The 23130-nt window shown below is 36.9% G+C and overlaps 1 protein-coding gene across 3 annotated transcripts in view; it reads left to right on the top strand.

The window, feature by feature from the left end:
• The window catches only part of TM9SF3 (transmembrane 9 superfamily member 3), a 44773-nt gene extending 22219 nt beyond the window's left edge, over positions 1–22554 (top strand). For all 3 annotated transcript variants that reach the window (XM_027700055.1, XM_027700056.1, XM_027700057.1), the window contains exons 7-15: positions 101–267; positions 2846–2940; positions 4839–4969; positions 13526–13665; positions 15202–15270; positions 15365–15511; positions 15669–15752; positions 15842–15918; positions 20382–22554. In XM_027700055.1, the coding sequence (XP_027555856.1) occupies positions 101–267; positions 2846–2940; positions 4839–4969; positions 13526–13665; positions 15202–15270; positions 15365–15511; positions 15669–15752; positions 15842–15918; positions 20382–20449 (978 nt within the window). In that variant the 3' untranslated portion in view covers positions 20450–22554. The remainder of the gene's footprint in view (positions 1–100; positions 268–2845; positions 2941–4838; positions 4970–13525; positions 13666–15201; positions 15271–15364; positions 15512–15668; positions 15753–15841; positions 15919–20381) is intronic.
• Positions 22555–23130: the final 576 nt, after the last annotated feature.

Genomic DNA, 23130 nt, shown 5'->3' on the forward strand with positions numbered 1-23130 from the left:
GAAGTTGCTTTAATAAATCAGACCTTTTGTTTATATCTAGCTCGTGTGTTTGTCATTAATTGTCATGACTAGACTTAAAATTTGTTGTTGTTGTTCCCAGGACAGAGATCTAGGTGATGAGTATGGGTGGAAGCAGGTCCATGGAGATGTGTTTAGACCATCCAGTCATCCTCTAATATTTTCATCGCTTATTGGTTCTGGCTGTCAAATTTTTGCTGTGTCTCTTATAGTCATTGTTGTTGCAATGATAGAAGATTTATACACAGAGTAAGTATAATTGTGTCATGTCTTCCATATATAAATGTTTAAATGAACAAAATAATTACAGAAATTCAGTTCTAACTGGCCTGAAAAAAGTGTTTGAGAGTCTTTAGTCATTCTCTGTAGATCAGATGTGATATTAAGAAGTGATCTTTTAATTTGTAATGAAACTTTGTCCTACTGTTATCACATGAGTTGGTCTCCTTTGATTTTCTCTTTTAATGCTTGATTTATTATGAAACTAGTTTGTTGTTCTGCAGAGTCAGATGTAGATGATATGGGAAATAAATGTTAAAAGGTACATATTTCATCCCTGGTTTCATCCAGACTGACCAGATATGACTATATTTCTTACCCTATATTCTCTACCATGTCCTGGGAGTGCATTCTGTTGTGAATAGTCCTGTTTGCTACTGACAATGCATTAAGTCAATCTTATCCACAAGTCTTCCCAGGAATGGAGATGTAATTTCTGAAGCTGTTTTGAACACAGTGCTTGGCCTGTGTTGATGTAAAACCTCCAGCAATAGGTGGGCTGTGGTCCTGACTGGAGAGAATTCATTTAAAACAAACAAATAGTACTCAAGTTTAAATTTAACACACTACTTGTAATTCACCTGTTTTCTTCTTTGCCTTTTATCTGTTAGAGATTTTTGGGTTACTCGTTTGTGTTTTGGTTTGCTTGGGTTTTTTTTTTCTGGTTGGTTATTTTTTTACAAGTGCTTTGTTTTAAGCAATGACTAAACTTTCAAATCTCTGTTCTTCTTGAATTTCACCTGTAACTATTGATTTTAACAAGTTGTAATACTTCTAATGTGCCACTAGAGAGAACTCTTGTTTTTGAATTTAGCTGCCTTTTAATGGTGTGTTTAAAAAGCCACTCTGTAGTTACCAGCATCTTGGCATATTTCCATTTTTCATATGGTGTTATTCCCCTCCTTGTGCCCCATGGTTATATTTCTGTATAGGTGTACATACACACTTCTAATTGTGCAGCATGTCAGCCCTTCAGAGGAAATTAAACCATTTCAGAATGTTTGTGCCCTGTAGGGAAGCTGTAAGTTAGTAATGGCAATTGTGGAATGTGTCAGAAGAGTAATTTTAAAAAAGATATGTGCACTTAGTCTTTTATTGTGATAGGCCTTTCTATCACTTTCAAAGTGAATTTAATTCTGGTCAAATGTAATGGAACAATTTGACCAAATCTAGTGCAGACAATTTATATATTTAGGAAAATAGCAATATGAGTTAAGAAGGCTGTAAACCAGAATTTCAAGAATGATTGCCTGTCACTGTTCTTCAGATCTGTTAAGCTCCTAGTCATCATACAGCTGATGCCAGCTGAAAGTCTCACAGTGAAATTTGGTCATGTCAGTTATTAATTTATTAATACTGGTTTGTGTTTCGAGAAGCATTTCCATTAGAGTATTTGAAATGTGAGTAAGCTCCGAAATAAGAAATTTTGAGATAATTTTAGATTAACAACTCTGGTCTTTTTACTGGTAGCCTGGTTTTACATGTGCCACTTCAGACTGTACCTGGTCTTTGGAGTTTTGCGTGTGTTTCTAAATTGTGTTAAGTTAGGAGAAGATTTTAAGAAACAAATGTTAGTAAAGCAGTCTTCAGTGTGTGTGACCATCAGGTACATTTGCTTTGGTCATGCAGTCATGGAAGCCTAAGTGCTAAAGATTTCTTCTTTGAGTACAGCAAGCATCCAGTAGTGGTGCCTCAAAAACCAAAATGGCAGTAGACTAGAATCTCTCAGAACAACTACTTGGAAGAAAGTACAGCAAGCTGTCTGAAAACCTACTGCTATTTGCTGTTGAAGAATAGCAGAGGAATGTGGGGAAACAACTCTATTTTAATGAATAACATTTATATCTTGCTATTCTTAGACATGAATTTAAAAAATGTATTTGGAAATGGCTTTTGTGATTTAAAATTATTACCTTTGCCTGTAAAATTTCAGAAAAATTATGCCAAAATGAGTACTCCAACATTTAATGAGGTGATAATTTAAAAATTACTAAGTTCTTCTGATTGCAGTACTCAATGCTGATGTGTGACTTCATTATAGTATTTATAGTTTCTAAATCTAATTTTCTGCAAGATGAACACTTTCTGTCTTAAAAGTTAATTTCTGAGGGATGGCAGAAACATTATTCACAATCTTAGTATATTTTTTTTAAACTGGCCTTTTCACATTTTATTTGCAGTTGAATCTTAGGCTTAATGTTTGTCATGTAAATAGTTATTTATACACAAAGTACACACGTCCAAATGTCAGAATATTTTTATCAGAGGGGAAATGTTTGTACTCCAGTGAAAATAAATGCATGTTAGAAAAGAATGTAGTATGTCAAAACTCTTTTTCCCACATTGAATTAGGGTTGGACAAAAGCTTTGGATACAAACAGTTCTCATTCTTATGCAGATTTCCCAATTTAAGCACTGTTAAATTTTTATATTACATAAAAATATTAAATAACTGCTTCTGCTAAAAATACATGCCTTGCAGTATTTTTTTTTGCTCTAATCATGTTTGGTTTTATATGCCATTTACCAAAAAAATCCCTTCTCGTAGGAGAGGATCAATGCTTAGCACAGCTATATTTGTTTATGCTGCGACATCGCCAGTGAATGGATATTTTGGAGGAAGCCTTTATGCTAGACAAGGAGGTAAATTGTTTTCATGTTTCAGCATTTTCATTGTATGGTTAAATGGAGAAGTTATTATTTTCTGATTTGCACCAATATAGAAGTGTCCTCATGGAGTTGGGTCATTCAGATGGAATCCATTAAATTCTGAATAAACAAAAACATTTTGAGTATATTTAACTTTCATATTATCTATTCAGTATTGGCTGCACTTTCTAAAGAGGTAACTGAAATCTTAGGTTAATTTAAAAGTAAAAAGAGCTGAAAAACTGTTAACAGTTGTGACTTATGAATTGCTTGTTATACTCTTGTATATAATTGTTTGGCTCATGGCATCCAGAGTTTAATAACCTCTCCCTTTTCTGTTACACACTGTTAAACAGCTCATGTCATCTTCTCCAGATGACTCCTACACAGTCTGTAGTTACTAGGGGGTTATGTAAGGCTAACATGAAAAGGATGAGTATAGATTATTTACTATTATTACCATTAATTGGGGATGGGGAAAACTGTTTATGTCGTCTTTTAAAGAAGTTTATTCTGCTTTCCGCTATGTACTTGACTTTATACTTTGCAAATCAAAATGAGCATCAGTAGAGAGCAGAAGCCAAATAAAATTGACATAGCAGATATGGGCAGGCTGTCTTCAAATGCTCCCCACTGTGCCTCTGAGTTATGACCAGTTAGATCCTTGCAGTCCACTAGCTTTATCCATTCCCTATGCTGCAATAAAAGAGTAATCAATATCTATTATCTTCTAGAGTACTTTAAATAATTCTGGGAAGTTCGCAAAAGAAAATTTATATCTTTTTAGCATGATAATACTTGTCAGTATTCAGTCTTGACTGTACTCTTGAGTTTGGAGGCTAGATGCTTCTTTTCATGTGGCTTGTTTATAAACCTAGCAATTTGTACAAAACCAGATCTAGGTAGATTAGGGTTGCTGGTCTGAAATATACCATACTGTATTGTTGAGCCAGATTTGCCTGTATTTTTTTTTACAGATCAAACATGTATCAAGCCGTGAAGTGGTGATTATGTTGGCTCATGGTGAAAATACATATGATGGTCTTGAAAAAAAAAAGCTATATTTTGATTGTTTTTGTTTACTGCATATTAATATTATGGTGTATTAAATTTAATTATAGACAGTATTTAAGAGCATAAAAAGACAGTGCAAATTTTTAAGGCATTGCCCAAGAGGGTTTCTTTGAGCTCCTTAGGGAGCTCTAAACTTAGTAATAACTGCTAACAAGTGTCACTGTTCCCTTGATTCTTGGGGTTTCAAAATCACTTTCTTTCTACCTTTTCTGCTGTTGAAGATGTCAAGAGTTCAATTCTGCTGTGTGCTAAATGCTGTGGCAGTTTGCTGTATACCAGGGATAGCCAGTTCCTTAATGCATCCTGAATGTGTGGAAGCAGTTTATTTGGGTCAAGACAACATGGAGCAGGTGCTGCCAGGAAGCAGCTGTAGCGCTGAGTTGTCCTGGGAGCAGCGCTGAGCTCTCCTGTGCTCTCGGAGTGTGAGCAGGCTCTGCACAGGGCCAGTTCTGCTGTCTCTGTCTCTACTAATCTGCAGCCTACATACACACTTAGGTTTCATACCCCAGCTCCTTTGACCAGCTTAGTCAGCATATGCTGTCCTTCAGCTGCAATGTTCTCACGCTGTATCGCTCTTCCTATCTGTTCACCTGGCCTGCTAATTGATTAATGTGCTGCATCTTGTGAGTGACCGGGAGTCAAATGACACTGTTAGTTCACTCTTGGCTCTTGTATTGATGTAGTATGTTGATATTTATTTCTTTCACCTTTTTGTGGGAGAAGTAGTCTAACATCTAAATCCTGGAGAGCTTGCTAATACGTTTTTAAACAAAATGTGCTGTGTCTCACCGGTCTCGTTGGAATGTCCCTTCTTACAGGAAGGCGATGGATAAAGCAGATGTTCATCGGAGCCTTCCTCATTCCAGCAATGGTGTGTGGAACTGCCTTCTTCATTAACTTCATTGCCATCTATTATCATGCTTCAAGAGCTATACCATTTGGAACCATGGTGAGTCATTTTATTGGAGAATTTAATCACCACTGTAGAGACAGAAAACTACTTTTTTTTTTAATCTAAATACAATTATGAGTCATAGCTTTAGCTTCCTAGTTAGGAATTTATTGTGGGAGGGGTTTAATGTGCTTCAAGTATAATTCATTTTAATCACAATAGCAACAGCTGCTGGATGCCAAAACCAATCTTCTCTCTGCTTAAAATGCTACTTCTGCTTTGTATTCAAGCTTAGTGTTTTAAAAATGTGGGAAGTTAGCAACTTGAATTTTCTTCTGGATGGCCAATGCAAACTGGTTATAATCTAAAATGAAATACAAAAGGATTCCAAATGAAAGCTACTTCCAAGTCATTGCAAGCAAGCAGAAAAATAAAAATAAATTATCAGGCAACAATATGAGATAAGACATTCTGAGGAGACCTCTCTTTACGAAAATGACTCACTGTTCTCACTTTGTGTAGTGTTATTTGATATCCAGTTATGGTCTTGTGTCTCTAAGTTTACCCATTCACTTGAAAAACTATGCTGGTTGGATTACTTTTTCATTTAATCATGATGGCTGTCTTTATTTCTTGTGTCTTTTGTCATGATTTTGTTTGTTGTGTTGGCCCTTTCAAGCAACCTCAAATAATCCTGTGAATACAATGTAGGAAATAATCACTTGCCACTTCAGCAGAATTTCTGTTTGGTCTTGCAAGGGTATTATTTTAGAGCAGAAATTTTTTTGAAATATGCATCATAAAATTGCTTTTTCTAATTTTGTGCAATACCACTGTTAACTTATAAGAATATCTTCATACAGGGAGTCTTGTTTTCTTTTCAATATCTGTAGCAAATCTTGGAATTTAACATTTTTTATAGCTTTCTTCTTTGCATATCAGTTTTTGTGATATGTTACGTTGTTCAGACCATTCAGAGATTTTTGAGTGGCCTTGGATTTCTTCTTAGTTTAAATCTACCACAAAATTAAGATTATCACAAGTTCTGTCTTATAGATTATATTATTTGGGATATAATTGAATTCAGGATGTGACTGAAAATATTTCTTAAGAACACATTTTTAATGAATGAATGTGATAGACATTATAACTGATAATAAGATAGATAATTCTCAGTTTCAGGGAAAGACTTTCAATAATTTTTTACTGATGGAAGAGTCATTAGATGTATGTTGCTGGATCTAGTCATCTCCTTATTAACAGTATTTTCAATGCATGCCTAAATATCAACTTTTTACACTGAATTCATTGTTACAAAATTAACTATAATATATATTATTATTATTATATATTATATACATATAACATTTACAAAACTAAATATAATATAAAGCTAAACGTGTTTATAAACTCTTCACCTTTTTTTTCTGGTTTTCTTCTTCAAGAAATTAGACTAACATTCTATCTTTGAATATGTTTGTATTAGTTGGTCAGTACCCCAAAGCAATACTGTATTGTTTTTTCTTTCTTACACTAGCGACCATGTACAATACTGCCATAAAAGTTTACAGCACTGATCTTTGATATGTGCGAAGAGGCTCTGTTTTACTGCTGAGCAAGCCATTATGGTATCCCATTTCTCACTTGTATTCCCATTTGGAGGCCAGGAATGCTGAGGGAAGGGAATTCCACCTGTGCTGAAGTTTTTCTTGTGAATTTGTTCAACTGATTTGTATTTTAAGATCATGGGAACGTGCAAGCAAAAGCAAATGGATATATAAATCTTCAGGGGTCACTTAACCAGAATGTTAGGACTCTGTACACAGTGATTTTAACGTTCACAAGGTTTTATGAGAGTGTTTGAATCATTGTGACTGTGGCAATAAAACTAGAGCAGAGTTAGCAGGCGAGCAGGTTATGAATCGGCAACTTCATCAGAATGAGCAACGCTCTAATGCCTTCAAATCAACAAGCTGGTTTGCAGAAGGAAATAGAAATTGCTTGCAATTACCATGTTATGCTTTAGGTTGAAGTCCCCAGGAAGCCCTCTGGCTTTATGGATAAGATACATTTGTAGCTTTCCACCTTTGTTTCCAATGTAAAGAAGCGTCCAGAATTGTATAATGCAAGCTTGCTGCTGCTGATTTCTTGGGGAAATAAAACCTCTGTCATCTAAGTGTACTACAATACAGAAGTTACTTCCTTTACCCTGGCATGTCTTGAAACCACCCTCCTTGATTTAAATTGCTGACAAGATTCTTCCTGACTACTGTAAACCTGGAAAAAGCACAAACTGAGTTGCTGAAAAAAGTTCCTGAGCTAAAAGGTTGCTGAGACCATTCTTGAATGTGTCCTGTGCTTTGCCCATTTGGCATTGCCACTTCCCAGTGAACCTAGGGAGCCTCTGTGACTTAATTCGTCCCTCCAGATAGATTTTTCTATGGAATTTAGGCAAGGGCAGCTGATAGTATCAAAGCCAAGACATCCAAGCTAACACCTAGTTGCTGCATCCTGGTATCCACACTTTGTCTTGAAATGCTCAAATTGATTGGGCTCTCCAGGACCTTCATGCATCTCACTGACCTTGTAGTCTGTTTTGAATGTCAGAGCTTGTATACCTCATTCCTGATGTCTGGAATCTCCTCAAAGATGTGGCAGGACCTGAGAAGATCTAGAGCTTCTTTCTGAATTCAGTCTTCACTCTCGGGACTGCCCTTAGCCCTTTTGGAAATATGTGCAAGCTATCTTACCTGCAGTGTGACAGACCTTCTGCAGTGAAATACACCATGAACCTGAACAAAGGCTTAATCTCTTCCCTGGGATATCTTTCAGCTGACCTTTCCTTCAGAATGCAGCCTAGAATGTGATAGATTTTATTCAAATATGAGAGCTTTTTTATAACTTTTTACTATAAAGCTTTTCACTCCCTAGGCATATAAAGGAGATATAAAAATCTCTACTTTTTTCACTCGTCCCTTCACCTTTATAGAAATGCAGTGGGTACTGTTCAATTTTTCATTCTTTTGGAGCTCAGATTTAATTTTTTGCATGTATTTTTTTTATTATATCCTGTTACTGGTGAACATCAAGTTCTGAAGTTGTGGTACACCTTGACTTACCTTCTATTGATGTTTGTCAGTCTTTTCAATGTATTTGTCAATCATCTTTCTATTTTGTTGTGTTTGAATTATATGTAAAAAGTGGAGCATGGAACATTTAAGAAGAATTTTAAATAATGGCATATGAAGTGACTTCATATATGTTTGAGGAGCTTGGTAGTAGTTCTGTGCAGCAATACTAAGTAATGAAGAATTTTTACTGAGTACAGCATGACTGAATTTGAAGGGGCCGTCTTAATTCGGGCATTTCATAAGTTGTGACTGCTTACGTTGTTCTGTGTGCAATACATAATTTAAAGATTTCCATTAAGCCTGCTATGACTAATGTAATATTCTGACTGCAGAATCTGTGCAGCTTCTATTAACTGTTTAAGATGTACTGTTTTTGTTTTGTTTGAGCAGTAGGTTCCTTTGTGACTAACATTTCCAGAGTGCATTTTTAATGATTTAATTAAACAAGGTAAAGCACGCTGAATTTCTCTTGGGATTGAGACCCTGTTTGCATCTTTTATACCTTGTTTCAAAAAGAAGAAAGTGTTTCCTCCAATAGATAGCTTAATGCAGGCTGCAGTTTTCCCTGACAGGTTTGAGTTGATAGGAGTATTGACTGCCACTGAAAAAAAGAGGACCCGGTAGTGCCAAAGATTTTCATTCCTTGAGCCAGATAAGGAAATACACCTGGCTAAAAATAGAAAAAAAATCCTATTACATACATTCAGCAGGGTGCTTCCTCAAATTGCTTGGAAGTGACTGTGGTACCCTTGGTCAAAACCCTTAGTTTTGCTGAAAATAGACACAGCTTAATGCTTCTGCCTAGATTTTCAACAGTTCAATTTATTACCCAGAGCAGCACCTTAGATTAACAACTTACTTGTAATAAATTTAATACCACTTTATTTTGAAGCCTTCTATTCTTTTCTTGTTGCTATAAGATGATATGTATTTTGGCCAGATGATATACTGGAAACTGTTGCACTAAACAAATTCAGTAACCTCTATATGGGAGAGAGTCCCATGACTGAGAGTGCTGTTTTGGTAGCTGACAGGAAAGATCAAGCTGCTGCTTTGACAGTTAATTTTTATTGCTTTTCTTCCCTGTGCATTAAGCAGTCAAGGCACCATAGCCTGCCAGTAGCTGTTTAATATTAGATATGCTCATAAAAATTTTAATTATCACCTTTGAATGAAGCTTAATCTACAGTTGTCAGAAAATATGAAACACATGGCACTAGGACATAAATTATATCCCTCCTGACAATGTTTCCTTTCAAATATGGAAAACTGAGTTCTGCACATTTAGTCAAGGACAGTAGAATATTCTTTCTCCATCAAAACAAAACAAAAAGGAGTTAAAATGCAGGCTTGGTGAGGTTGACAGTCTTTTCTATGGCAACTAAAACCTGCAAACTAAATCAGGGGTTTGTGTATAAATGAGATATTTTGTACAACAAAAATGCAACAGTCAAAATGGAATAAGTATTTTTTAATGTACTGTCTTGGTACAGAAACCCATGTCATTGGTCTTGAGTGATATGGATTATAGAGAACCTGTACTTGTTTGCTTTATGAAAAATCAGCTTTGTAGATGTATATTTGCCTCTTTGCATAATTTGTTTTATGAATTGGTAGTTAAAGTGGTTCTCTGAGTTTGTCTTGACTGATTTTACAGTAGTACTTCTCTTAAAAGGCTCACAAAGACCTAACTTTCTTATCTCTGCCTGTCACACAACAATTATTGTTAGGGTTTGGGTTTTTTAGTGTGTTACTGGTGACCTCTGCAGGGAGGCTTCTGCAGGAGGGTAGGGCAGGTACGTGTCTTGATTCTGCCTTCATTTCTTCTTACCATTTATGATGGTGAAATGGAGGCCAGTAAGTACCTGGACTGCTTTTCCTGTTGTATTCTTGCTCTCAAAAATCTTTTAGGCAGAAATCTCATGATTTCATCATTAAGACACTTGTGTATCCCAGTGCCCTGTGTTTGCTTCAGTTTGGATTTAAACTCTGTAGGTTTAGATGCTGCCCAGCCTGCATCATCACTGTCCTTGCCATCTGTGGCAACAGGGACTACCTGCGTAGTTTGGAGGGGAGGGCACTGTCTTCACCTTAGATCTGAAATTAAGAGGAATGTGCCTGAAAAGATCAAACAGCCAGCTATCTCCAGTCATCTCTCACATCCAGAGAAGACTATTACTGCCAAGAGTGAAGAAAGTCATTTCACCAGTTATCAATCTGAGCAGGTGGACTACCTGTGATTCAGACAGCAAGTGGAAAGCAAGAAAGAAGATGCTACTGAATTCAGCATGGTGTGTACAACCAGGACCAGGTGTGTTGGTCAACCTACTAAGACCAGCAAGTTGCTGTTAGCAGGGTGGGCTTATCTCAGAAGACAAAACATTCACGTCTTTATCATTTTGGACAACTTATCAGAGGCAGGTGGGAGTAGAAGGCATTCCTGAGCCTGTGCTATGGCCTGTCCTTACTTGCTCAATTGGGTTTCCTTTGCACTGCAATATCATCTCAGATAACTTTATACTCCTAAATGGCTCCATGAAAAAAAGGACAAGAATGTGCTTCAGTTTCCACTGTCCTCAGAACATAGCGTAACACTGACAGACGGCAGTTCACTGTTTAACAAAACGGTGACTTTATCTAATGCTGCTTACTGGGTCTCACTGAAGATGCCATCTGGTCTGTCTGAGATCAGTTCATTTTTCAGCTGATGGTTAGTATAATGTAAGATGCTGCATCATTATCAGTCATGCTTTGACTGATCTGATAATGAAACCACAAGCACTCAGATTTTCTGACAGATGCCAATTATAAGTGTACTGGGGACTGCTTGACTGTATTTACTGAAGCCATTATTTAAGGAACCTTGGTCTGTCTCAGCTTGTTTTATGCAGATAAACACTTTAGATTTTAAAGCTACTGTGTAGTCAGTTTTCTGGATAACACAACAGCCAAGCCCTGCTGGATCAAGTTGGGTCTTCTTCTTGCCCACCTGATTTGAAGCCATTCAGCTCTGCAGTGCATGTCACTAGAATGAGATGCTACTGATAGCCTTTTTTCATCTAGGAGTGTGCAGCTAATCAGTAATTAGGCCTGGATGTTCCTTGCTTGGGTCCTTGTCCAGGGTTATATTCTTTCTACGTATATTCCCTATAATAGACATGCTTTACCAGATGGACAAATACAAACTACTAAGTATTGTTCCAGGTGATCTCAGAATCCAAGGCTGTTCCCAGACAGTTTCCTTATGCAATAAAGCAGTGGATTCACTTTCTACCACTGTTCCCAGAAGGGGAAATTTCCAAGATCAAGAAATTAAGCTACAGTCATCTTGATAGATGCAAAAGGCAGTTGGGGCTGGATGAGAAGTACAGATACCCTTTCACACTGCCTGGGTCTGAGCTTTCTGCCTCAGCCACCTACCTGCTAGAACACCACAGAGCACCATGGGCAGGGGCCTCTTGACACACCAGAGGGCCTTGCTGCAGGAAGCAGAGCACACTTTTCTTGAAAATGGAAATGGTTTCAATATATTCAGATCAGAAATTCTTGAACCCTATCCAGACCTTAATTTTTGAACATCTCTTCTACCCACTGCACTTCAAACAAGCTGGGAATTTTTGGTGAGGATTTTAATAAAGGTAGCACTCAAGATGATGTTGTTTGATGTTTCTGATACTTTTTGACATTTTTCTCTGAAAATTCTCATCTGCTCATTCATTTAGACTGAGTAGTTTTCAAGGGCAGAACCTGCATCCATTAATGGAGCAAGTTGTATACTTCTGCTGTAATTTATTCTTAGGCAACCTTAGTGTCCTACCTAAGGCATTATGCTTGCTTACCTGTGGTTTGTTTTGAGTAATGGAAGATAAATGGGAGCTACTAAATATGAATTAATTGTGTAAAAACTGCTCTATTATTATATTACATTTATACTGCAAGTGTAAGTACTACTTAGCTTTTCCTTATTTACCATTGAAGCTTCATATTTTAGTGGCTCATGATGTAATTCTTTAATAACCTTTCCTCAAAGATATACAGAGCAGTCTGGAAAATGCTTCTGCTTGTTGATCACCAGTTTGGTGTACCCCTTCTTTGAAGTATGAAGGCTTGCTCCATCCAGCCCCAGGCAATGTTTTCCATTCCCCTCTGACCTAATGATATGCAAGTCATTAATAGAGGAATAATCCACTGACTTTAGTCAAATGTTGTCTTAAACTTGTGTGATTCACCTAATGCTGAGTTTGTATTGAGCTAATGTAGTTCTTGCTTTTCAGCTGCTTGCAGTAGATTTCTATAGGTATAACATACATGAACAGCTTTTATTTATCCTTGGAGTAACTGCTTCTTAAGCAAGTCAGTGTGTGACTCTTAAACCTGTCCATTGTTTTGCATTAATGTGCTGCCATGGTTTGCATTCTGATGGAGTGCAAGATGAATACAGCTTCTTTCTCAGGAGGCACCAGGGTATACACAGAGCCTCAGGCAACAGTGCCATTAAAAGGCAGTATTTTCATATGTTTGCATAGAAAAGGTCACAGGGTCAGCATTCAGAACTGTGGTTGTTGCATTATGTGCAACTGTTCTGTCTTTAATTATCAATATCAAAAAGTTACCGAACTGTCTAATGCTAATTCATTTTGTGCTAAAGAGTTAAGAGTAGTGAATATCTTGGTAAACACTTGAAATTTTCCTGTTTTGGAAGATAAACTATGTTGCCTTCAAGGAATAGCAAAAATAGAGCTATATAAGTATACTAGCAAAAAAAAGATGATTCATGGTAAATTTTTAGGGAGGTTGTTCCATTGGGAAGAGCTGGAACACTGGCTTGACTTTGCTGCATTGTGCATAAACTTGGTTTCTTCATGTAAGTAGGGCCATTGTGCTTCTAAATAGTGTAATCTTTGCAAACCAGTGGTCACTGTTTACTAGTTCAGTCTATGTTCTTAATAACCTAGTTGATGCACAGTGGAAAAAATTGAACCCAAAATTTTGATTGGTGACATTCTGACATGGCTTTGTAATTCTTGTTTGGGTCTTTTTGAGACTGGATTAAAAATTTTGCACCTAACAGTTGTAATCTTGTGTGCAACTGCCTAGCTGCTAGATGTTAATTCCCAGGGATAGCACTCTGCAAAAGTGTAAGAGACACTGATGACATTTTCTGTTATGAAGTACCATGAAGGTTTTCCATTTATTTCCTGTGCAGTGTATTGAGTATAATGATTAGATGGAAACAGTAAAACAGTGTAATGGTTCTGTTCTCTCAACTGATTCATGAAAATATGCTTAATAATGTTTATTAGAAAGTATCTCAGGAAAAATATGCTTCCATTTGATAAACTAGGTATATGTTGACTAATGCTTCATAGTAGGAGTATAAGTTTACAGCAATAACTACTAAGGACTAATATTGGTTGGTTATCTTTTTTTGTTGTCTTATATGTGTTTTTTTAAATAACAACTTCAATTGTTTTGCTTACAGGTGGCAGTGTGCTGTATTTGTTTCTTTGTCATCCTTCCACTGAACCTGGTTGGTACAATTCTTGGCCGAAATCTGTCAGGACAGCCTAATTTTCCATGTCGTGTCAATGCAGTGCCTCGTCCCATACCAGAGAAGAAATGGTAAAGATGAGCATGAATGTTAACTAGAATTAATCACTTCTGTACATTTAAAATAACTTCCTCAGTTTTTCTGAAATAACTTTTTATTTAAATTGAGTTGTGTCTAAAAGAACAGCTCAGCTGATGTTTCCTTAATATGATGTTTCTCCCGAGTTAAAACACCATGGTTAATAGTTGTAGCAGACTTTACACTCCTGGATCACTGAATCACATTTTGCCTGAAATGTTTTTTAGTCCCTGTATAAAGGGGATGGAGCCAATGCAGTTCTTGTCTAGGTATCTTGAAACTAAAACCTCTCCTCTTTAGTAATGCCTCTTAGAGGTTTAGGATTGAGTGTGCCTTGGAGGCAGAACTGTTCTGATTAATGGTCTCAGTGTACAAGCTGAGACATATTTGCAGAGTGATGGTGGGAGAAGCTTGCAATGCTGTTCCCAATTCTGCACTTTTTTTGATGGCACAGAGCCTAAAATATTACAGGTATATGGTTTGAATTGTGAAGAAGCCTTCACTATTTTTGAAGTGAATGTAAAGGGGTGCCTAGTCTCAAAAAGTACACTTAAGTTTTTGGAAAATTATGAATGCAGTCACTTTTTCCTATTAATTTCATTCTGAAGCGGAAGCAGCAAGCTGTGGAAATTAAAATATCCTCAAAGGATTTTTTAAATAGATTTTTCTTGCTTTCTCTGTTCAGAGGAATGGAACAGACAAAGTGAAGGGGGCACTGAAACATGTACGCCTGTGATGTCCAGGAAGTGCAGCACACTAAGTCTCTTTTTAGTGATGACTTGTGCAGCTCAGATGCTAGGAAGTGATTTATATTGTGACCTGTATCTTGGGAATCTGATGGATTTTTCTGGATCAGCATGACAGATAAAAAGAAATAAGATACTTCTCTTGAAGATGATGAAATAGCACACCATCAACTTAGACAACTCTCCCTATAAATAATAAAAGAAGCTGCAAATTAAATCACTGGTTAGTAGTGAGATTCAGCATCATCGCAAGTACTACACAGAGGTCACCTTTAGTAAGTGACAGTATCATCTACAGGTAGCTGAGCATTCATTTTTAGCCATATGTTCATGACTCAGTATGGCATTAAAAATAAACTCTGGTTCTTAATTATATAACGATTATCCTGCAAAATTTTCTTTGTACTGTTTGCTGTGTTTGTAGCCATCAACAGCACTGAGTTTTCACTGCCTTCATTCAAGGCTAGTGGAAGTCATGAGGTTTGATTGCTTAATCCCCTTCTGGGCAAGAGAGATTCTTTTTGTGGCTTTGAGGCTGGTTAGATGGTTAACCTTATTGCCTGCAGGTGATAGGTATGAGTGTTATGTTCCTGAGAATAACTCCTTCTTTTATCCCTACCCATGACATTTTTGAGGGAATCTTCATTCTAATATGCTGGTATGAGACAGAAATGTTCTTCATGCCTTTTAAATAATGCCCTGTGCTATATTAATTATCTGGTCTTAATATGTTTATAAATGAAAAATTAAAATTGTCCCTAACCTAATCCTAATATCTTTCAGGTTCATGGAACCAGCTGTTATTGTTTGCCTGGGTGGAATCCTCCCTTTTGGATCAATTTTTATTGAAATGTGAGTATATCAGCTACTTGACAGCTTGATTAAACATTATAATAATTTAAGTTTAATTACAATATCATCTGCATATTTTGTTTACTTTCTGCAGGTATTTCATTTTTACTTCATTCTGGGCTTACAAGATCTACTACGTTTATGGCTTTATGATGTTGGTTCTGGTTATCCTCTGCATTGTGACAGTTTGTGTGACTATCGTTTGTACATATTTCCTGCTAAACGCAGAGGATTACAGGTGGTAAGTATTGCATAATTTGCATAGTGAACCAGATTGTGAGATTTTTGTAGAAAAGTAATGTTTCTTCAGTCTAGATGGGTCTTTTCCAAGTGCCTTGTACATCTTCTTGGGAATCCTTTTGGCTGGATGCATGATGGACATGTGTGTTTACTTCTAGGCAATGGACGAGCTTTCTTTCTGCGGCATCAACTGCGATTTATGTTTACATGTACTCCTTTTACTACTACTTTTTCAAGACAAAGTAAGTGGTAGTTACTGTAGTGCCAAGTAAGTTTATTGAAAAAAACCTGAGGAAAATACCTAACATAAATTCCTGTCTTTCTTTTTCAGGATGTATGGCTTGTTTCAGACATCATTTTACTTTGGTTATATGGCAGTATTTAGCACAGCTTTGGGAATAATGTGTGGTAAGTTTCAGATATTTTGACATTTTTTTAACAGAATTTTTCAGACCGTCATATTTCTGAATTTAGCTTATGGTTTTGGTGGTGGAATGTGTGTGTCTGCAAGGTCTGCTCAAAAAGCATAGAATCTTTAAGAAGAATCTGAAGAGTTCTCTGCTTATGCTTTGTTCCTACCTAATATAAAAGATTTCTGTGGATTGTGTCTTCTGGCAGAAAGATAATTTATGCACTGTGCAGAGAATTTCACCCTCAATGCAAGCTTGAAAGACTCAATATTTGGCCAGAAATTCTGCAAAATAAATTCCAAATTAAGTTGAGTCCACACTAGCATTTTGCGTCGCAGTTTTTACTGTTGCCCCAAGACAAGGAGCTGGGTACATCCATTGAGGCACAAATGGTAGCACAATACTGATGACAGTACTGTCTGTATCTTGTGGCATGTGTATATGAGGGTGACCAGAGCAGAAAGGGCTGAAACTTCAGTTCAACATTTGACAAATAAGTATTGAAATATTCACAGGTGAGGAGAGTGCAGAGTGCACCCGTGTGCAGCTGGATTTCATTGCTTTTTTAAGATACTGTTTTGACAATGTTTAGAGAGAAACATAGTTCATGGCATGGAGGTCATCTGATAAAGTCAAATAAACTTGTTCACCTGTTAACTTTATTTTTATCCTCTTATTTATGACTTCCAGAAAGTACTTCTTGGTTCTTTTGCACTTTTCTATGATGTTATTTGCTTTTTATGTTTGATCTTTATTTAATGCTTCTTAGCAGTGAATGAATAGTCCTGTAACTAATGGGAGGATTTCTTTTAGTTTATATGAGACACATGATATCTTACAGGAACTTAATTCTGTAAAGTATAGATTTCTTGATATCTCAAGAGGGTGGGTAATATCACAATTACCCACCCTTATAAAAAGGGGAGGGAATTAATCTCTTAACTGTTGAGTACCTGTTCCCCTTTTCTCTCATACAGTCTAATCTTGCTTCATCAGGTTCTTGGCACATTACAAGACTTCCCTGCTGTTTTGGTAGTCTTGCAGCCATTTTTTTTCTTTAATAGGCTTATACTTTTCAGCTCTAATCTTTTCTTTTTAAAGTGCTCAGGCTGGTATTGATTAAAATGTGTATGATGCAGAAGCCAAGCTTGCCCACCGGTTTCTGTAATTAAAATGTTTTTTAAAACATGGAAAAGGAAGATTGTCAAATGCTTTCTACTCATAGTAGGACACTATTTGATGGAATATTAGAGTAAAATCCAAATTTATTCAAAAACAGAAAATACTTTAGCACACTAAACTTTATTTCCACAGCACTATTGAGATTTCTTTTTGTCTTTTTAAGTGTGTTGGAAGAGAAGCTGTGAGATTCCTTTTTACTGAGAACTCCTATTTTCAGCATGTGGAGTGAAGAAAAAAAATCCCCTGTCAAAAAGCATTTGTCTAGGGAACTTGCAGCCATTGAGGTCTAACAAAGACATTTGTGTTAAGGAATTGTGCAGTGTGCGTGCTCCTGACTGTACGTGTCCTGTGAAAAGTGTGTGGAGCTGTTCTGTGGGGGCTCACGCGAATGGGCGCGTTCGCTATCACACAGTTGGGTACGAGACCAACTCGTTAGGGCCCAAAGCAGCAGCAGGGAAACACTCTGTAGGCATGTATCATCCAACTCTGGTTTTAATGCCCTTGACAATGCCTAGTGAACTCAAACCCCACATGTAGTGGGATGCTTTGATCCACAAAGTTGGCTGCTCTCTGCAGAGCATCTCAGTTCTGGGGCTGGACAGTAGGGAGCCCATGAGAACTTCCAAACCTTTTGAGCTCCTCATGTTTCCCTTTCCTCTTAGTGACAGAAAAGAATAAAACTTATTCCCCAACTTAGTGGATGGCTTAGGAGCTACGTAGTGTAGAAAGGCCTCTTGCAATACCACACTTCAGCATCCAGATAAATACTGTAGGTATGCCTGAAGGGCTTTTAAAAAAATTCTCTGCTTACAAAGTCACAACTGTAGTAAGCGTTAATTGGTTTGAAGTAATAGATGTAAATTAATCTTTTTTTGTTTTGTAGTTGCTCTTCCTAAATATTTGGATATTTTTCTTTATTTAAAAGCTTGTTCTGCTGAAATATGATTGCAGTCTATTTCCACTAAACCTATATAGGCCATAACCAAGTTATAAATATCATCTGGTAAGGTGTTTAATACATAAATAAAATATTTCTCTTTACTGTGTTTTTTTTATTCAGATGAGCCAGCTGCCCTGCATTTGATTCAGGAGGACATTCTTTAGTCCTCATTGCCTAGGCTTTCCGCCTCCCTGCCCCATGCTTTATTCAATGCCTGTGAAGTAGCCTTGAGGCTTAACCCCTGCCTTGGGTATTGGCCACTAGTGGCCTTCATGGATAAGGCTCCTGTGATTCAGAATAGGTTATGATTTGTTTATGGGGATGTTTGTGGTCTCATGTGACTGCTACTCTCTACTCATCCCTCTCACTTCCATCTCATCCATTCTCTAGATCCCAAGTGAAACACAATTAATGCTTTGCTCTCTCAAGTCTCTGTGATACCTGGCATCACATCACTAGAGGAACTCTCAAAGAACAAGTTCTGGAATGTATCTGAGTTTAGCAACTAAAATGGGCATTGGGTCTGTTGTCAGTCTGTCTGTTGTCCTTTAACAGGAAAAAACATCATGAGTGTTAAAACAAGAGTCCAGTGCCATTATTTTCTCTGTTTACTGCATAAGACAGATTAATTTCCTGACAAGCTACAGAAGAATCTGCATGTTCCTCTGTATGATTCCAAGCTCACATCACCTCTCTTCACAGCCTGCATTTGGGTCTGTCCAAATGCTGTAGTGGTCTCTCCTTGAAAGGGCAGGCTTTCAAGCAACATCCTGATCTTGTGTATGCTGTATTTGTTTTAATTGAACCCTACTTTGCCCAAATTAGTAATGCAGATCTGTCATTTGCTGGCCACCTGAATGGTTGCCATGATATTTATACACCTTGAAATGCTATGCAGTACAGAAGCTGACTCCACAGGGTCTTTACCACTCCAAAAACATTGAAATGATGCATCAGGTCTGCCTTGTGCAGATTTCCTGATTAGGTCTGAATTTTGGGCTTTTGGGGGTCTAAAAATCAAAATCTTGTGACTTCATAAATTAACACATCATCCCCAGGATTTAAAGAACTCTTCCAAGATCTGAATAACTCCTTAGACAGCAATGCTAGCTGCAGGTCTGTATGGCCATAATTTATAAAAGCAGAAAACCCCCTTTATATTTGTACTGAAAAATGAAGGTTTGGCAGAAAACTTCTAGCATTGGTTAGACTTTTGTATTTAACATGTCTTCTGCAATTCTGATGCATCCTAGTTCACTGCAAATGTTTCATCCTTTGCTCTGTATTGCTTCAAGGAAGGAAAAATATCTTTTCTCTGTTCTTTACCAAGCATCCAGGCATTTAATGATTTAATGTTAGGTGTTCTCTGTAGTCAGTTACAGATCCTGACTTCTCTATCCTTCCCATATTTTATGACTGTGCTGGCAGTCTGACAGCAGTAGTCTAATTCTTGCTTGATTTTCAACTTCATTTCAAACATGATAGTTAGCCAAACTGACTTACTCTCGTTTTGGTTGGAAGAGATGAAGACATTCCCTGTGGATATTATAAGATCACAGTACTTACTGAGCCTGGCAAACCTGGGGTTCTGGGTTTGACCAGGTAAGTTGCTGAATCTCTTTCTGAGAAGAGGTCTTGGTCCAGTGCATGTCTTTCATTTTTCTGGATGTCCTTCGTACTGCAGTATTTTGGGTTTAGCATAAACTGTTGCCCCTATCAAAAACCCAGTGACCTGTTCTTTTATTACTGCTGTGACAATGCATACTCTGCTCATGACTCTTACTAATTTGAAAACCACAGGTTGCAATTTCCTTTAACTACTAACTGCTACTTGTTTAATCTCTTTGTACAGACCTCCTTGGAGTGTAAGACTCCTGGGATGGGGATCTATTATTATTTGTGCCTTGTGGGAGGGAAAAAGCCATCTGCCAATAAAACACTCATCCAGAAGGCATGTAACTTATAATAAAAACCTGCCCTCCCATCCACCTTCCCTGCAGAGTGGGTGATTGTATGTTTTTTACCCTCTGTTCAGAAAAAATGGACCCGGTTATTGGCAGCAGTAGGGGGGCTGCTATATTTATCGAGGCCAAGTGAGCATGGCCTCTTGGTAAGATGGCTTAATGGATTTAGATTGCTAGACTAGGGAAGTTCTTGCCAGACGTTCAGGGGGCGCATGGATAATTGGAGTTTGAGAACAAGTACTGCAGGTAGATAATTTTCTGTGTTCAGAGTGCATGCTTTATGTGACTTTCTCTGTTTAAGTGTGTGTGGTTTATATTGCTGTTTTACTTTGATCAGCTCTCTAACATATTCAATGTTTTTGGTTTGTTTTGCAGGAGCTATTGGTTACATGGGAACAAGTGCCTTTGTTCGTAAAATCTACACTAATGTGAAAATTGACTAAGGAAATAAGAAAATTGAACTATGGATCAGTTCCTCTTTTCCTGGGGATGAACTTGCACAGCAAAAAGCGCGAGAAGAGATTTGGGTTTTAACACTGGGCACTATATGGGTCTCCATTTTGTGGATGGCTTAAAGTAACATCTATTCCATTGATCCTAGGTTCTTACTGACTGCTTTCTCCAACTGTTCACAGCAAATGCTTGGATTATATGCAGTAGGCATTACTACAGTACGTGGCTAATCTTCCCCGCCCGCCCCCCCCCCAAAAAAAAATCCAACATCAAAAAACAAAAAACCTAGCTCATTAAAGATGAATAGACTAGCTCTCTTCAGTGAAGAGGACAAACGGTTTATTTAAAGCATTTGTTCCATTCAATAAAAAGAGGGAAACTTGGCTGCTAAAACTACTTGATTAGTAGTCTTCCTGGTACTTAACATTTCTAAATTATGTAAAAATACTGTTCCAGAAAGATTACTCTTCTGATTTTTACTGCCATTGACAGGATAGGAGGAATGTTTTATATTTTGACTCCAGGTGCTTTTTGGTTTATTTGCAATATCAACTACCCTACATTCATTTGTTTAAAAAAAAAATTAAAAATATATAAAAAACCCATATGCATGTAATATATCAGCTGTTGTTCTAGTTGGACCAACTTCCCTTTATTTATCTTTAAAGTAATATCCAGCTACATCTTAAATCCATCCAAAGAAAATACAGTCTGAAGACGGAGTGTGATCTCTGCAATGCAATTTACTGTACAGTTAGAAAGCAAAATGTTAAATGAAGAGGATTGTTTGTTTTTTAATGAACACTCTAAGGTCTAGATTAAAACAAAACCAACATTTTAACTGAATGTCTAAAGTGATTCTCCTTTTTTCCAAGTTAGTCTTGCATTTTTTTTGGGTTTGGGTTGAATGAAGATTTTCCTTTAGACATCATACAAGGGGTAATAAGTGTATATAACATTAAATAATGTAACTTAGGTGTAGATCCCAAATGTATTTGGATGTACAGATTTACTACAGAGTACTTTTCTGATGATTCGGTGTAAAAATGTGTGAATTCGGGTGGCTTTTTACATCTTGCCTGCCATTGCATGAAAATTTGGGGTTTCTTCACAATGTGTGTATGTCATGCTTTTCTGTTCTATTTCTTTTCTCAAGCTCTTACAGGAATTAAATTTGTAATTTAGAACATTTTAATTTTTGTTAATCCTATCTGAACACTTGTGTAACATCAAAAGCACAGTTGCTTTAGAGTGTTCAGAAAACTAAAATAAACTTTTCAGACAAAAATGTATTGATTGTGAAAATAGATGAGTTTGCAATTGAAAATGTTTGAAAAGGGATTACTGCTGAACGCCAGTTTCTGTATACAGTATAAGTGTGGTTTTCATCTATCCAACCCCCATGCTTTGAATTCAGAATTTGCTTACAACTATATTGTACAATATAACTCCAAAGTGAATGATCAACCCAAAAAGATTCTTCTTGGCTGTGGAGAAATCTGTTTTGTGATACAGCCAGTGTACTGGGAAAAGTTGGGGTAAGCGTGGACTAAAATAAATGGGCAAATAAAGGTTAAGTCTTTTTAAGATCACTGTTAATTATGCACTGTATTTAGCTAGAAATATCCTGAATGTGTTTGTGACAGATTTGAGAGCCACTTGGCTTGATTTTTTTAATGGGGTTTTTTTAGGCATCTGCCATGTAGGGATGTTTTGATCAGTGTGGCTGTCTGAAATAGAACACCTGCCATGGAGAAGGCAACTTCTTGAATTTAAAAAATGAGCCAAGTATTTGTATTGACTAGCACTGTATTGTCTCTATATAAAAAGTACTGATAATGCAGTAGCCACAATGAGAAACATCCGTGTTTTGGCAGCGTTGGGTTGGAGCCTGGGGGAACTCTACAGGTAGGTAATAGTGGGAAGCAGTGCATCCTGCTGCATATCTGAAAAGTGTTTGAGCTTTCAGCTCTGATTTCCCTGGCCAATTTTAACCAGTCTGTCAGAAAATAATTAAGTTTTGCTTCAAGTGAATCATTGGTATCTGTAGGTGAACACTCTGCCATTGAATAAAATAATTTTTTTTATTTTTAAAGTACAGGCTGATTTTAAGATGAGCTTATAAACTGGGTCAATAGTTAGTTTTCCTTTGTTCCAAAACATGGAGACTTAAAACAAAGTCTGGATATTGTACTAGTAGTTCTAGTGCATACAGCTATGGGAAGCCCTCTTTTCATCCATATTCCTCTAAATCTGAAGTGAGAAGCCATTATCTCCACACAATATATACATTAAGTACTCTGCCAAGTTACAAGGTTTTTTAAAGGGAATATTTTGATAATGAGTCCGTTTCTCTATTTAGAACACTGCTATGTGATTAGTCTATCAGAAATGTCACTAAACTCTTTGTGAATTTCATTTAATCACTTTTTAATGCCACAGAATGGTGGGCTGCCTACTTGCTTTCTCTGTCCTCTGGCATTATTAGCTTTCGCATATCCAGATAGGATTGTATATCTTTTAAAGTGACATTGAAAAGATAGATACTGCACAGGCATTGCTTTCATTTCTGCAAGCAAGTTCCTCCAAAGAAGTACTGTGTTTAAATAAATGACATTTTTATACATCCACCCGAGCACATAAGTTGGGGGTTTGCTTTGTTTTTCCCCTT

Source organism: Neopelma chrysocephalum, unplaced genomic scaffold (assembly GCF_003984885.1).
Source record: "Neopelma chrysocephalum unplaced genomic scaffold, ASM398488v2 Primary Assembly neopelma1_143, whole genome shotgun sequence".
Lineage (NCBI taxonomy): Eukaryota > Metazoa > Chordata > Aves > Passeriformes > Pipridae > Neopelma > Neopelma chrysocephalum.